Genomic DNA, 12809 nt, shown 5'->3' with positions numbered 1-12809 from the left:
TTCTGCCCTTCTATGTTTGTCTGATGCAGTCTTTCAGCGTGCATGTGTGAGTGCACGTGAGTGTGTGTGTGTGTGTGTGTGTGTGTGTGTGTGTGTGTGTGTGTGTGTGGTGTGTAGCCTCGTGCCTTGGCCTCCTAGTGTAGGATTATCCGATGTGTCGTTGTGCCCTGCTTGCATTCCTCCTCCTTTTTTGGCTTGGGGAGTCTAATCTAGGGCCTATACTTGCTAGGCCACTGAGCTTACTCCCAGTTCCTGGCCCAGCTGCTTACAACCTTGTCTGCATTAGAACTGTGTGCAGAGTCCTCACTCTAACACCTCATTTCTGTATGCAGTCTTTTGCATTTATTTCAGTTGGAGGATTTTTTTCTGTAACATTTATAGTTACTTTAGATCTAAATGCCCGTTAGTCCTAAAATGTTTAGTAATGCTTCAAGCACTACAGCATGCAGGTGTGTGTGTGGTCCATATGATGTAAGTTCATTATTATCTGTATTGGTGCAGAATCACCTGACTGAAGTCTCTGCTTCTTTTAATTATTTCTACACTGCTGTGATCATGTCTGGCAGAAGCAGCTTAGGGCCATGGGGCTAAGCAGCCAGAAGCTTAAGAGGGTACAGTCAGCTGTTAGAGAGCAGCACTCTGTCGTTGTTGCTGGGAGCTTACAGTATGGCTTATTTATGTGCTGGTGACTTTGGAAGCATCGAGTGGGATCAGAATTGATGCTGAACTATTACACTCAAAGATATAACCCTGATCTTGTACCAAAAGTTCCATAACCTCCCCAAACTGTGCCAGCAGCTGGGGATCAGGTGTTCACACAAGGAGCCCATGGGAGACATTTCACATTCCAACAGTCACAACCAAATAGAAAGGCTGCCATATAGCTCAGTCTGATGTTGAACTTGCTGTCCTGCCTCAGCGTTCCTGTGCTGGGATGACAGGTTGTATAGAGTGTGTAGATCACTATCTTCAGTCTAAGAGACTACCTTACTTCTTATTTGTGACTTGTCCCTGAGCTTACAAATCAAACTTTTGTTTTTGGTGTTGGTTTTTTGTGTGTGTTTGTTTTTTCAAGACAGGGTTTCTCTGTAGCTCTGACTGTCCTGGAACTTGGTCTGTAGACCAGGCTGGCCTCAAACTCAGAAATTGCCTGCCTCTGCCTCCTGATTGGTGGGATTAAAGTGGTATGCACTACCACCATCTGGCACAAATCAAGGTAATTTTATTCACTGCAATATGTTGCTGGAACTTCCACACTGTATTTATATCTAAACCATTTAGTTTGGGAAGCATAGTAAATTTAAGTTGTTATAGTAAACTTTTTTTTAACTGCAATTTCAAAGGGAGTTAACTGAATTTTGAGAATTATATGTATTTATTTTGATTGTAAGTGAACCGTGTTATAGCTTTAGAAGTTTCCACAGGAATGTACTCTTTAGCAATTCTTTCTTAAGCTTTTGATATTCTGAAGCAGGTAGAGCTGGAGCCACTTAGTGTATAGAGTCCTTTTTGCTGCCAAATCCCTTTATGTCTTGTACCACTGTCTGTTTCCTGTGATCGTTCATTTTCATGGAGCCAAGCATTTCTTGTGCCACACTGGGGAGCCTAAAGGGACTTTGAAGGAGCCCAAAGGCCAGGCCATCTGTCCCTTGCCATGATGCAGCAAAGGAAAAGAGTGATTCTACTTTAAAGACACAGTGTCAGACTTGGAAGTTGGAGAAGGGCTGACCAGTTAGTTGTGCCTTGATGGGAAATGGGGCACAGCAGGTGCGAAGGAAGGCGTCCTCTCACGCTGGGTCAGTGACATTTATTGCCGTTGTCTTTTCTGCAACATTCATAGAGTCTATTTCCTGAAGGTAGTGAAGTTTGTTGTCGGCCTGTTTGTTTCTGAAATAGAGTTTCACTGAGTAGCCCTACCTGGTCTTCATGTTCCTTCTTCCTACCCAGCCTCCTGAGTGCTGGGGACTACCACCACCATGTTCTACCGCACCCAGCTATTAATGTTACAGTGTCTTTAAACTAATGGAATGTGTGTGCAATAAAAACAAAAAAACCCCCTTGTAACAGTCAGATCAATAAGAATACACCTGTTATATTACAGCTGTTGAGAAGAATCTACAAATGTGGGAAGAAATGAAAAAAGGAAGCCCGTTTGGTCAGTCCTGTTGCCTACGAGCCAAAATTGACATGAGTAGTAACAATGGGTGCATGAGGGACCCAACCCTTTACCGATGCAAAATCCAGCCCCACCCAAGAACCGGGAGTAAATACAAGTAAGTTCAACGCTTTGCCCTGTCGGGTGGCCTGGCTTGGCTTTGCTCCTGTGTGGACATGGAGAGGAGGGGGGCGGAGCAGCGGGGCCGAGCAGCAGGGCCAGCACCTTTGCTCTGCGTAGGTGAGTGGCTGAGTGACCTTCTCTGGAGGAGTGCTGTGCAGCCTTGCAGGGGTGACCTTCTCAGCTCTCTGAGAACATTTCGTCTAGGACAGTCCTCGACATTTTGTGAGGTTTGTGATCTTCCTGTCTGTCTTGATGAAGTGTGTAGGTATATCTTCAGATAATGATGTTTCTCTTCTGTACATTTTTTTTCTGAGCATAAATTGACACAGTAATGGTACTACAAAAATTTACAGGAATATAAAAACAAACCGAGAAAAGAGCATGTGTGTTTTAAAGTTTTAATTATTTTCCCTTGGGGGTGTTTATAGATTATCACTTTTTTTTTTCCTTTTATTTACAATACCATTCAGTTCTACATATCAGCCACGGATTCCCTTGTTCTCCCCCCTTCTGGTCCCCTCCCCCGAGGACTGAGATCGACCTGGTAGACTCAGTCCAGGCAGGTCCAGTCCTCTCCTCCCAGGTTGAACCAAGCATCCCTGCATAAGTCCCAGGTTTCAAACAGCCAGCTCATGCAATGAGCCCAGGACCTGGTACCACTGCCTAGATGCCTCCCAAACAGATCAAACTGTCTCACCTATTCAGAGGGACTGATCCAGTTGGGGGCCCCTCAGCCTTTGGTTCATAGTTCATGTGTTTCCATTCGTTTGGCTATTTGTCCCTGTGCTTTATCCAACCTTGGTTTCAACAATTCTCACTCATATAAACCCTCCTCTTTCTCACTAATTAGACTCCGGCACTCCACCCGGGGCCTAGCCATGGATCTCTGCATCCAGATTCCTCAGTCCTTGGATGGGGTTTCTGGCATGACTATTAGGGTGTTTGGCCATCCCATCACCAGAATAGGTCAATTCCGGCTGTCTCTCGACCATTGCCAGCAGTCTATTGTGGGGATATCTTTGTGGATTTCTGTGGGCCTCTTTAGTACTTTGTTTCTTCCTTTTCTCATGTGGTCTTCACTTTGTTCTGTAAAATATATGTTCTCTTTCTTTTCCTTTTAATAAACTTTATTATAAAAAACTTGCACCACACCCAAATTCTGTACAACTTAATGCACCTTTATGGTTAGAATAGCCATTCTGAAGTTGTGAAGCTTCACACTGAACTTTATACTTTCACTATTAAATATATTTGTATGTACCTGTTCACCACCAAAAATGAAAGATCCTTGATAGGATTAGAACTAGGAAAACAATTAGCTTTATGTCCTTTTTATAACTTGTGTCCGTTACCTGCATTCAGTCCTTCCTCATCCGCTATTAGAAACTCATTCTTGTTCTCTTTTCCACATGTACCCATGTGAACATTTGTTTACACATATACATGTATTACTACTATTATTCAAGTTCTTCATATGAGAGGGAATATGTAATACATTTTAAGTCATTCCCTTTTCTTGCGATTTTTTTTATTATATCTTTTCTTTAGAGCTGAATAGTATTTCATTTTTTGTGTATACACTAAATTCATACTATTCATTCATCTGTTGATGGAGCTGATGGACAACTAGGTTAATTCCAATTATTTGATAGAGTGAGTAAAGTAGCAGTAAGCATGGGGTATACACACATGTGTAAATGAGTGTGTGCCCAGGAGTGAAACAGCTGGGTCACATGGTAGTCCTGTTTTTAATTTTTTGAGAAATCTCCGAACTGATTTCCACAACGGCTGTATAAATTTGCACTCCCACCAGCAGTGAGTAAGGGTCCCTTTCTCTCTACGTCCTCTCCAACATTGGTTGTCAGATTTCATGATGCTAGTCACTTTGTTTGGGATAAGGTGGTATCCCAAAGTAGTCTTAACTTGTGTTTCCCCTGTGGTAGGAATATTGAACACTTTTAAAAGTAGTTATTGACTTGTTTTATAAAACTGTTCAGTTCATTTACTTATTTCTTGATTGGTGAGTTCATTTCCTTCGTATTTAATTTCTGCAATTTTTTGTAAACTCTGGGTGTTAGCCTCTTGTCTGAAGTGCACTGAAGTGTAGCCAATGAAGATTTTCTCTTTGTGCATTGGGTTTTTGGTTTTGTGGTTTTTTTTTTTCTTTTTCTTTTCTTTTGTTTTTTGAGAAAGGGTCTTATTTTTGTAATGTAAGCTCACAGTGATTCTCCTCTCTCAGCCCTGAGTGTTGGGATTATAATCATGAGCCATCTTGCTTTTGTTTTTCTTACGCTCTGAAGAAAGCCACTGCATATGAAACCACTGTACCTTCTGCAGATTGGCAGATGCGACTGACAGCTGGTTAGGTTTTTTTTTTTTTTTTTTTGGTTGTTGTTTTTTGTTCTTTTTGCAGGGGGAGTTGAGACAAGGACTCATTATATAGCTTAGTCTGACCTTGAACTCTTGATCCTCCTGCCTCATCTCAGGTATTGGGAGTATAGATTTGCATTACCCTGCCTGGTATAATTTACATCTTGAGCTGAATCTTAAAAATTAGAAGGCATAATGTAATCATATATTTTAATAATTCAAGTGCTCCCTCCCCCTGCTCTTTGATGGTGCTGCCATAAACCTAGGACCTTACATCTACTAGGCAAGGGCCCTACCAACTGATGCAGGGAATGTGTCCTGCTGGAGTAGAGCTAGGCAGAAGTTCAGTGATGCAGTGCTGACGTCACGTTCAGAAGATCCTGGGTTCAGTCCCCAGCACTGGTTAAAACAGAAGTTCCATCTTAAAGGAAATGTTTGTTGCCTGCCTGTCTGCCCTCATCCCTTCCTTCTACCAGAGTTCATTCCTTCTTTCTTTGAAGCAGTGTCTGTCACGCTTTGTAGTCCAGACTGGCCCTGAACAGTATAGATTTGCTGTTACAGAAGTACTGTAGAATTTGCCAAACTAATACTGAACTATGTATTAAATTAAATTTGCTGACTTATTCCAGTGCTTGGGAGGTAGAGGACTGCCATTAGCACAAGGCTAGCCTGGACTGTATAGTGATTTCTAGGTCAAGCAGGGCTATATAGTGAGACTGTCTCAAAAAATAAAACGAGTGGGGCAGGAGAGATGGCCCAGAGGTTAAGAGCACTGAAAGTTCTTCTAGAGGACTTGGATTCCCAGCAGCCCACGACAGCTCACTCCAGTTCCAGGGGATCCGCCGCTCCCTTCTGGCCTTAGCAGGCACTGCACTTAAACAGTGCACAGACATACATGTAGGTAAAATCCTGAAAACACATAACATAAAACTAATGTTAAAAAATATTTATTTTCTACCTCATAATACTCAAAGTATATCAAAACATTGTTAGCTGTTTTGTTTTTGTTGTTTTTCTTGGTGTGTGTGTGTGTGTGTGTGTGTGTGTGTGTGTGTGTGTGTGTGTGTTTAAATGGTGCATTTTATGCAGCCCAGGAGTCAGTAATGATCTTTCTGCTTTCCATTTTCCCAAAGGCTGGTATTACAAGCCTGAACCACCATGTTCAGGAAAAACAAAACAAAACAAACCACTCTTAGTATATAAAGAATTATATTTTAAATGAGTATGACTGCTAATGTTTACGATGGGGAAGATACAATTGTCTGTTTATTCAAAACATTCTCTTTTTTTCCCTTTAGTGTTTATCCAACATATGACTTTGCCTGCCCTATAGTGGACAGCATTGAAGGGGTTACTCATGCCTTGAGGACAACAGAATACCATGACAGAGATGAGCAGTTTTATTGGATTATTGAAGCTTTAGGCATAAGGAAACCATACATCTGGGAATACAGTCGCTTAAACCTCAACAACACAGTGCTGTCTAAAAGAAAACTCACGTGGTTTGTCAATGAAGGACTAGTGGATGGATGGTATGTCTGATATCACCTAGGGTTGACAGCAGTAAGGCTTTGGTGTAGCAGAGATTTTTTTTATTTTAACTACTTGTAGGTGTCAGGTTTGACTAGGAAGTAGTGTAGTGGATAGACCTGTAGGCCTATAAGATTCCTAATTCATCTCTGTTTCAGACAGTGCCTTAGGGTCTCCTCCCTTGATTTAGATGTTGTAAACATGGGTTGCCTGCAGTAGACCATGTAAGAAAATGAGAAGTGCACTGGGCCACACAGAGTGGCTGTAACTCTGTTATCACCCCACAGCCTCCACTCAAGTGACTTGAGGCAAGGGTGAAGTGGTCTCAGCTTCATGGTTTAGCACTCACCTTATTTGCAGAACATGTTCCTGAGAGAATCAGAAAATTTCTGTAGATAGGAGTAACTTCCATGGGATTTTTGTAAGAAAGGTTAGTGGGAAATGGGAATCACCTTGTAGTCATGTACTTATATAAATGGTGCTCATATATCTGGATTTTCATGGTTATAAATCTAAAAACACTATTTTGCCTGAATTAAGAAGAATTTGTGGGCCGGGTGGTGGTGGCGCATGCCTTTAATCCCAGCACTCAGGAGGCAGAGGCAGGCGGATCTTTGTGAGTTCGAGGCCAGCCTAGTCTACAGAGCGAGATCCAGGAAAGGCACAAAGCTACACATAGAAACCTTGTCTCGAAAAACCAAAAAAAAAAAAAAGAAGAAGAATTTGTGTGTTAGCTTATACTATCAGCATAATGGTGGCCAGGAACAAACATCTATAATTCTGTCACTCAAGAAATGGAGGCAGGAGAATCCTGAGTTCAATCAAAGCTAGCCTCTTTAAAAAGTAAAAAACAAAAATGATGACTGAGATTATGTATTATGTACTATATATTATGTATTAGATATATTCTGGAAAAATTCAATTTTATTATACAGCTGAATTTGATAAAAGGCAGGCTCATCTTGGGCATTATCTTTGTTTAAAAGTATAATTGTACTGAAATTTTCAAATCCTTGCCAAATATCAAAACTTCCATGTATATTCTTGTGTATACATTCATAAATAGTTAACATGATTCTATATCTTGCCTGGTTTTATTTGAGACAGAGTATCACTATATAGCACAGGTTGGCCTAAATCTTGCTGTATAGACCAGGCTAGCTGTGAACTCACAGAGATCACTGGCCTCTGCTTCCCAAGTGCTGCAGTTAAAGGCGTGCACCATCACACTCTGTCAAGCATTAACAAGGGACTATCAGTTATTTGATTTGAAATGGCGTTTCTATAGCTAAGACTGCCCTTGAACTCACTATGTACCTCAGGCTAACCTTGAATGTATGATTCCTCCTGCCTCAACCTTGCAGGTGCTGCTATTACAGGCCTGTGCTACCACACTTCATTCTGAATATAATTTGTTATGCATTAGGAGTCTTCTCTATGTAGTCAAGTCATATAAACGTGTGTTAACAATGTGCGTATTTCCCAGGGATGACCCTCGGTTTCCTACAGTACGAGGAGTTCTGAGAAGAGGGATGACAGTTGAGGGGCTGAAGCAGTTCATCGCTGCTCAGGCAAGTTAAGCTTTCTTTCCAGCGCCTCCAGATTTCCAAGCATTCCTATTAATATTCCTTTTGTTGTTATCCCTGTTGTTCTGTTCTGTCTGTGTGTGTGTGTCTGTGTGTGTGTGTGTGTGTGTGTGTGTGTTGTGGTTCACTGTGAGATTTGTTCTTTTTGAGATAAGGTTTCACTCTGTAGCTCATGGTGACCTTGAACTTCTGGTGACCTTCCTGCCTTAGTTTCCTTAGTATTGGGACTACAGATACATAATCACATGCCATCAAGGATGGTCCCCCTCTCCCCCGCACTGTCTACCCCTGGTGGCTTGGTAATTGCTCTGTAATCGGGTTGGCCTTAAGTCTGTAGAGGTCTTCTTGCCTCTGTCTCCCAAGTGCTAGGCTTAGGGGCACATGCCACTGTGTCTACCTAAGAGTAAACCTTTTCTGAAGGGAGTAAGTTAACATTTTATAATAATAAAAGATTGGGACAAAAGTATTTCCATGCAGTAGGAGGGCAAGTGTCAACTCTGGCCAGCCTACACAATGGCTTCCAACAAGAAACTGCTGTTAAGGCTACACACCAAGGCTGAAATTTCAGTGGAAGTAATTGTGCAAGTATTTATTGTTCTGTTTGTTATTCTAAGCATGCTTGACTTTGAAGCAAAGTCTTCTCCTTAGTGTTTGTTTATTTTTTTAGCTTATATTTAGCATATGTATGTGTGCATGCACATGAAGATCGGAGGACACCTTTTAGGACATTCTTTTCTCCTTTTACCATGTCAGCCCCAGGGGCTAAACTTAGGTCATTAGGCTTGGTGGCACACACCTTTACCCACTGAACCATCTCGCCAGCCTACTACTTGGTATTTCTTATTCTTAAACTATCCTTATTGCTTTTTTAGGGCTCATCAAGGTCTGTAGTGAACATGGAATGGGACAAAATCTGGGCATTTAACAAAAAGGTATGTGATCCTCCCCTCTGCCTCACTCTGAGTAGTAGACAGTAGAACTCACTGGTGTGCCTAGAACAGAGATCAGGCCTCTGAACAGTGTTATCATTTAACAAAATGGTACATGATCCTCTCTGCCTCACTCTTGAGTAGTAGGCAATAGAACTCACTTGTGTGCCTGTAACAGAGATCAGGCCTCTGAACAATGTTATCACTGCAGTCTTCAGGAAAATGGAATGTTTTCCTTCTTTAAATGGATAAGGGCACTAAGCCTATTAATCACCCCAGCAAGGAACAATTATTGAAGCAACAAACTCGGATTTATGGGAAATGGTAATAGTTTTTCCTTAAATTTTTTATGAACACTCTGCATTTCATTTTTCTGCTTTCAAGCTGCGAGCTCTCTGTAAGAAGGTATCACTTCATGCTTGTATTGCCTCAAACATAGCTTTTAGCATAGTACATGTTACAATCTGAGGAGTTATATATCTTTGAAGCACAATCACATTTCTGTAACGACTTATTCAATCAACCTGTTGACAGTGCATCATCCCTAGTTTGCCAAATATGTCCTCTGTTCTTTGTGGCAAAGCAAAGGGAGACTTCTCTAACTCCATTCTGCTGTTCCCTTGTGTGCTGAGAGGACATAAGAGTTTAAAAATTACATATTGTATTGAGTTGTAATGAAGGTTGGCTAACTGCAATTGCTATGCTTTCAGCTTGAAAAAAAAAAAAAAAAAAAAAAAAACCCAAAGCTTTCTTAATTGGAAAATCAAACCAGGAATCATGCATATTGATATTGTTAATCCCTAATTGGAAGCAGATGCTTGGACACTATAATAAGGCGAATCATTAGAATGCACGTTCTGCACTGCGGTTTCTGTGATTGTGTTCTGTAAATTCTTGACATTGCTGCTTGGTTGTGCTGATGTCTTGCCTCAAGTAGTTGCTTGTCTCGCATGTGTCTTGAATTTATTTAGTTTTTTACTTTTAGTGAGTTTTTTATATTAAGGAATCATTAATTGGTTCTTTCTGTTGCTGCAGTTACTAATAACAAACATGAGTAGAATTTACAGTTAATATTTGTGTAAACTCAGCCTTTATAGTTCTAAGTTTTAATCAAGCTATATGTATATATTTATTTCACATATATGAAATGTGTTTCTCTGGGTCACACGATCCCGGGGGCTCTTCCCTTCCACTTTCCTCTTTGTAGAGAAGCTGCCGAGTTTTCAGATGACTCGTGCGGTGTTGGTTGTCCATGCTCTAGGCACGTGGGAGACTAGTTGGGTTTTCTTCAGTCGTCTTCCTATGATTAGAAATGAGTTTTTGGTCTTTTGCTCGTAACAATTTAGTTTCCTTCTGTCACTTGTTTTGTTTTGCTTGCTCCCCTTCCTGAATTGTTTGACTCCTGGTTCTAGGAGTCTGTGAGGTCACCAAGTTCCTTCCAGGTGTTCAAGCACTTTGTTACGTTCTTTAGCTTACTCTTGGAGACATCTTTAGCAGAACCTTTTTTGCGCTGCTCTGGTGGTATGCGTTGGTTCTCCAGTGCTTTGGGGGCAGAGCTGTACACCCAGATCTCTTCACATCACCTTGGGATTCCCTTTTCTTTCTTTCTGTGATGGATCACCTATTTCCTGAATGGTTTTGATTTGCTTGTACTGGGTCTCTGTGATGCCCAGCTGGTCTCAAGTGTCTGGACTTAAGTGGTCCTCCTAGCTCAGTCCTTAGGAGCTGGAACCACAGACGTGCATGCACTACCATGCTAGCTCTTCCTTCCTTCTAACCACCCTTTTGTTCTGCATTCTATATGGGATAAGGAGACCTACTGAGACCGTTTCTATGACATGTGACATATTGTATGATATGTGCTGCCTGGACCAGTCTTGAACTTGTAGACGCAAAGTAACCATCCCACTTCAGCCTCTTGAGGAACAAACAGGGTCTATGGGTGCTTACCTCTGTGCCAGGCTTATAACCTGGTGTGTGTGATGGCTTTATTTCTGGACAGGGGCTTACTCTGTAGCCCGGGATCTTCCTGCCTCAGTCTATGGGCTACCATGCCTGGCTGACCTGTTCTTTTACCTGGAAATTTTAGTATACCTTGATGTATGGGTCTGTTTTCATCATATCCATTGAGTTCTAGCCTAAAATCTCTCATTCCTTCAGTTCTGAGATTTTCTAACACACATTCCCCTTTGTTTTTTGAGACAGTCCTGATGTGTAGTCCTGCCTGGCCTCAAACTTAGAGTGATTCTCCTGCCTCTGCCTGCCTCTCAAGTGTTGCAATTGCGGGCAACTGTAAATCCTTTTCCTTTTTTGCTTCCCTCTCTCTCCTGTACTCCCTCTCCTCTCTCCCAGGTCTACGTGCAGTGCACATATTCTTCAACCCAGCCTTTCTTCTCTCCGGACATGTGCAGACATTGGGTCTCCAGTTTTATTCTCTCTTGATTTTTGGCTCTACTTTTTGATAGATCTCTTTACCTTCCTTTCCCGTTGAATTTCTCATTTTTACCGTCATGTTTCAGAGACCTTCAAATAGCTTTCTCTGCGTGTTCATGGTTTTGGCATTAGGAGTGTCATGTTACCTGTCTGTGTTCAACATGGAGTGCACAGGAATGACTGACGGGAAGTTTTTCCTGTGGGATGAGCTGGCTGGGCCGGTGAGAAGAACTCCATGTAGTCACTTTAAAAAAGTATTGAAAGGGTTTCATTTTTATTTTATTTTATGGGTATGGATATTTGGTTCACGTGTATATCTGTGCACCGGATCCTCTGGGACTGAAGTTGTAGCCAATTGTGAGCTGCCCTGAGGGTGCTGGAGATAGAACTCAGGTTTTCTAGAAGAGTAGCCAGTCCTCTTAAGCCTCGAGCCATCTCTTCCCATGTGGCCAGCAGTTTTCCTAGAGGAGTTCCTTTTGTCATCCCTTGAATGTGAAGGTCCTGGCTGTCAGGGCTCTAGAGCTGATATGGGAAGTCTAGGAAGGACTACACCACCACCATCCATCCACTCCTTTCCTCCCTCTGTTCCTGCTGTGTTTTGTTTGTGTGACGTTTGGACACCCAGGCCCTAGGTGATCCTCTTGGGAGGTTGTGGCGTAACCTCTAAGGGCCTGTGCCGTGGAGCCAGGCGCCTCTCAAGTCTTCTCCAGCCATCCTGGCAGCGCAACTGAGCAAGGGCTGAAGCATAAACCTGGGGAAGTTTCCATTCACCTTGTAATGCCCACCGTTCTGGGCCTCTTTCGGGCCTCTTTCGGAACTCCGTAGAGTCTTTGGAGTCTTCTGAAAACCACTGGTCCAGAGTCTTAAGAATTATATAAGTTTAGAGCCAAAGGGGACTTAAATTCCCTCCCTCCCTCCCTCCCTCCCTCCCTCCCTCCCTCCCTCCCTCCCTCCCTCCCTCCCTCTTTAGGTTGCCCAGGCTGGTCTCAGCTCCTGGGTTGAAGTGATATTCCTGCTTCAGTTTCTAAAATAGTTAAAATTAACAGTTATGTTCTACCATTTCTGGCTATGAACTCCAATTTTTTAAATAATTCATGGTTCTTCACACTTGCTTGATAAATATTGTAGAATGATTTTAAAAAACACATTTCCAGACTTCGCCTAGACCATTTGAATCTTACTTCTCTAGGGCAGCCTAAAAGTCTGTGCAGACAGTGCCCTAGGTTATTAGCCAGCTGTGGAACCTACCCCCTTCTTTTCTTTTCCGTTTTTTTGTCTTTTTTGGTTTTTTGAGACAGTCCCTGCCTAGCCCTGGCTGTCCTGGAACTCACTGTTGACCAGGCTGACCTTGAACTCACAGAGCTCTTCTTGCCTCCTGAGTGCTGGAATTAAGAGCGTCTGCCACCATGCCCACTGTTGACAGTTTTGCAGGTGAGGAAGTTAGCTGCAAGGAATGGAATTAAGCTTCTCAGAGTTGTCCTGCTAGTTTAAAGATATTTTGGAAGCTTGAATTTATCTGACTGCATTTGTCATCCATCCATCCATCCATGCATTTCTTTATTAGAGGAAGGGTCTTCCCATTAACTGAGCCAGCCTCCCCGTACAAGGACTTCCAGTATGAGACACAAGCCCAGGCCTGCATCTGCCTTGTGCTCATTTTCTCCCAGGTATTTAGTATCTAAC

At 42.3% G+C, this 12809-nt stretch overlaps 1 protein-coding gene across 2 annotated transcripts in view; it reads left to right on the top strand.

The window, feature by feature from the left end:
* Eprs1 (glutamyl-prolyl-tRNA synthetase 1) overlaps positions 1 to 12809 on the top strand; it is a 72060-nt gene that overhangs the window by 18739 nt on the left and 40512 nt on the right. Inside the window, exons 9-13 of one of the 2 annotated variants that reach the window (XM_028858349.2) lie at positions 2102 to 2273; positions 5947 to 6180; positions 7665 to 7749; positions 8637 to 8696; positions 9078 to 9098. In XM_028858349.2, coding sequence (XP_028714182.1) covers positions 2102 to 2273; positions 5947 to 6180; positions 7665 to 7749; positions 8637 to 8696; positions 9078 to 9098 — 572 coding nt within the window. The remainder of the gene's footprint in view (positions 1 to 2101; positions 2274 to 5946; positions 6181 to 7664; positions 7750 to 8636; positions 8697 to 9077; positions 9099 to 12809) is intronic. The other variant, XM_028858350.2, reaches the window with a different exon arrangement.

The sequence above is a fragment of the Peromyscus leucopus genome, chromosome 15 (assembly GCF_004664715.2).
Source record: "Peromyscus leucopus breed LL Stock chromosome 15, UCI_PerLeu_2.1, whole genome shotgun sequence".
NCBI classification, from domain to species: Eukaryota; Metazoa; Chordata; class Mammalia; order Rodentia; family Cricetidae; genus Peromyscus; species Peromyscus leucopus.
Note: the sequence above shows the minus strand (reverse complement) of the source record. Positions and strands in the feature narration are given on the sequence as shown.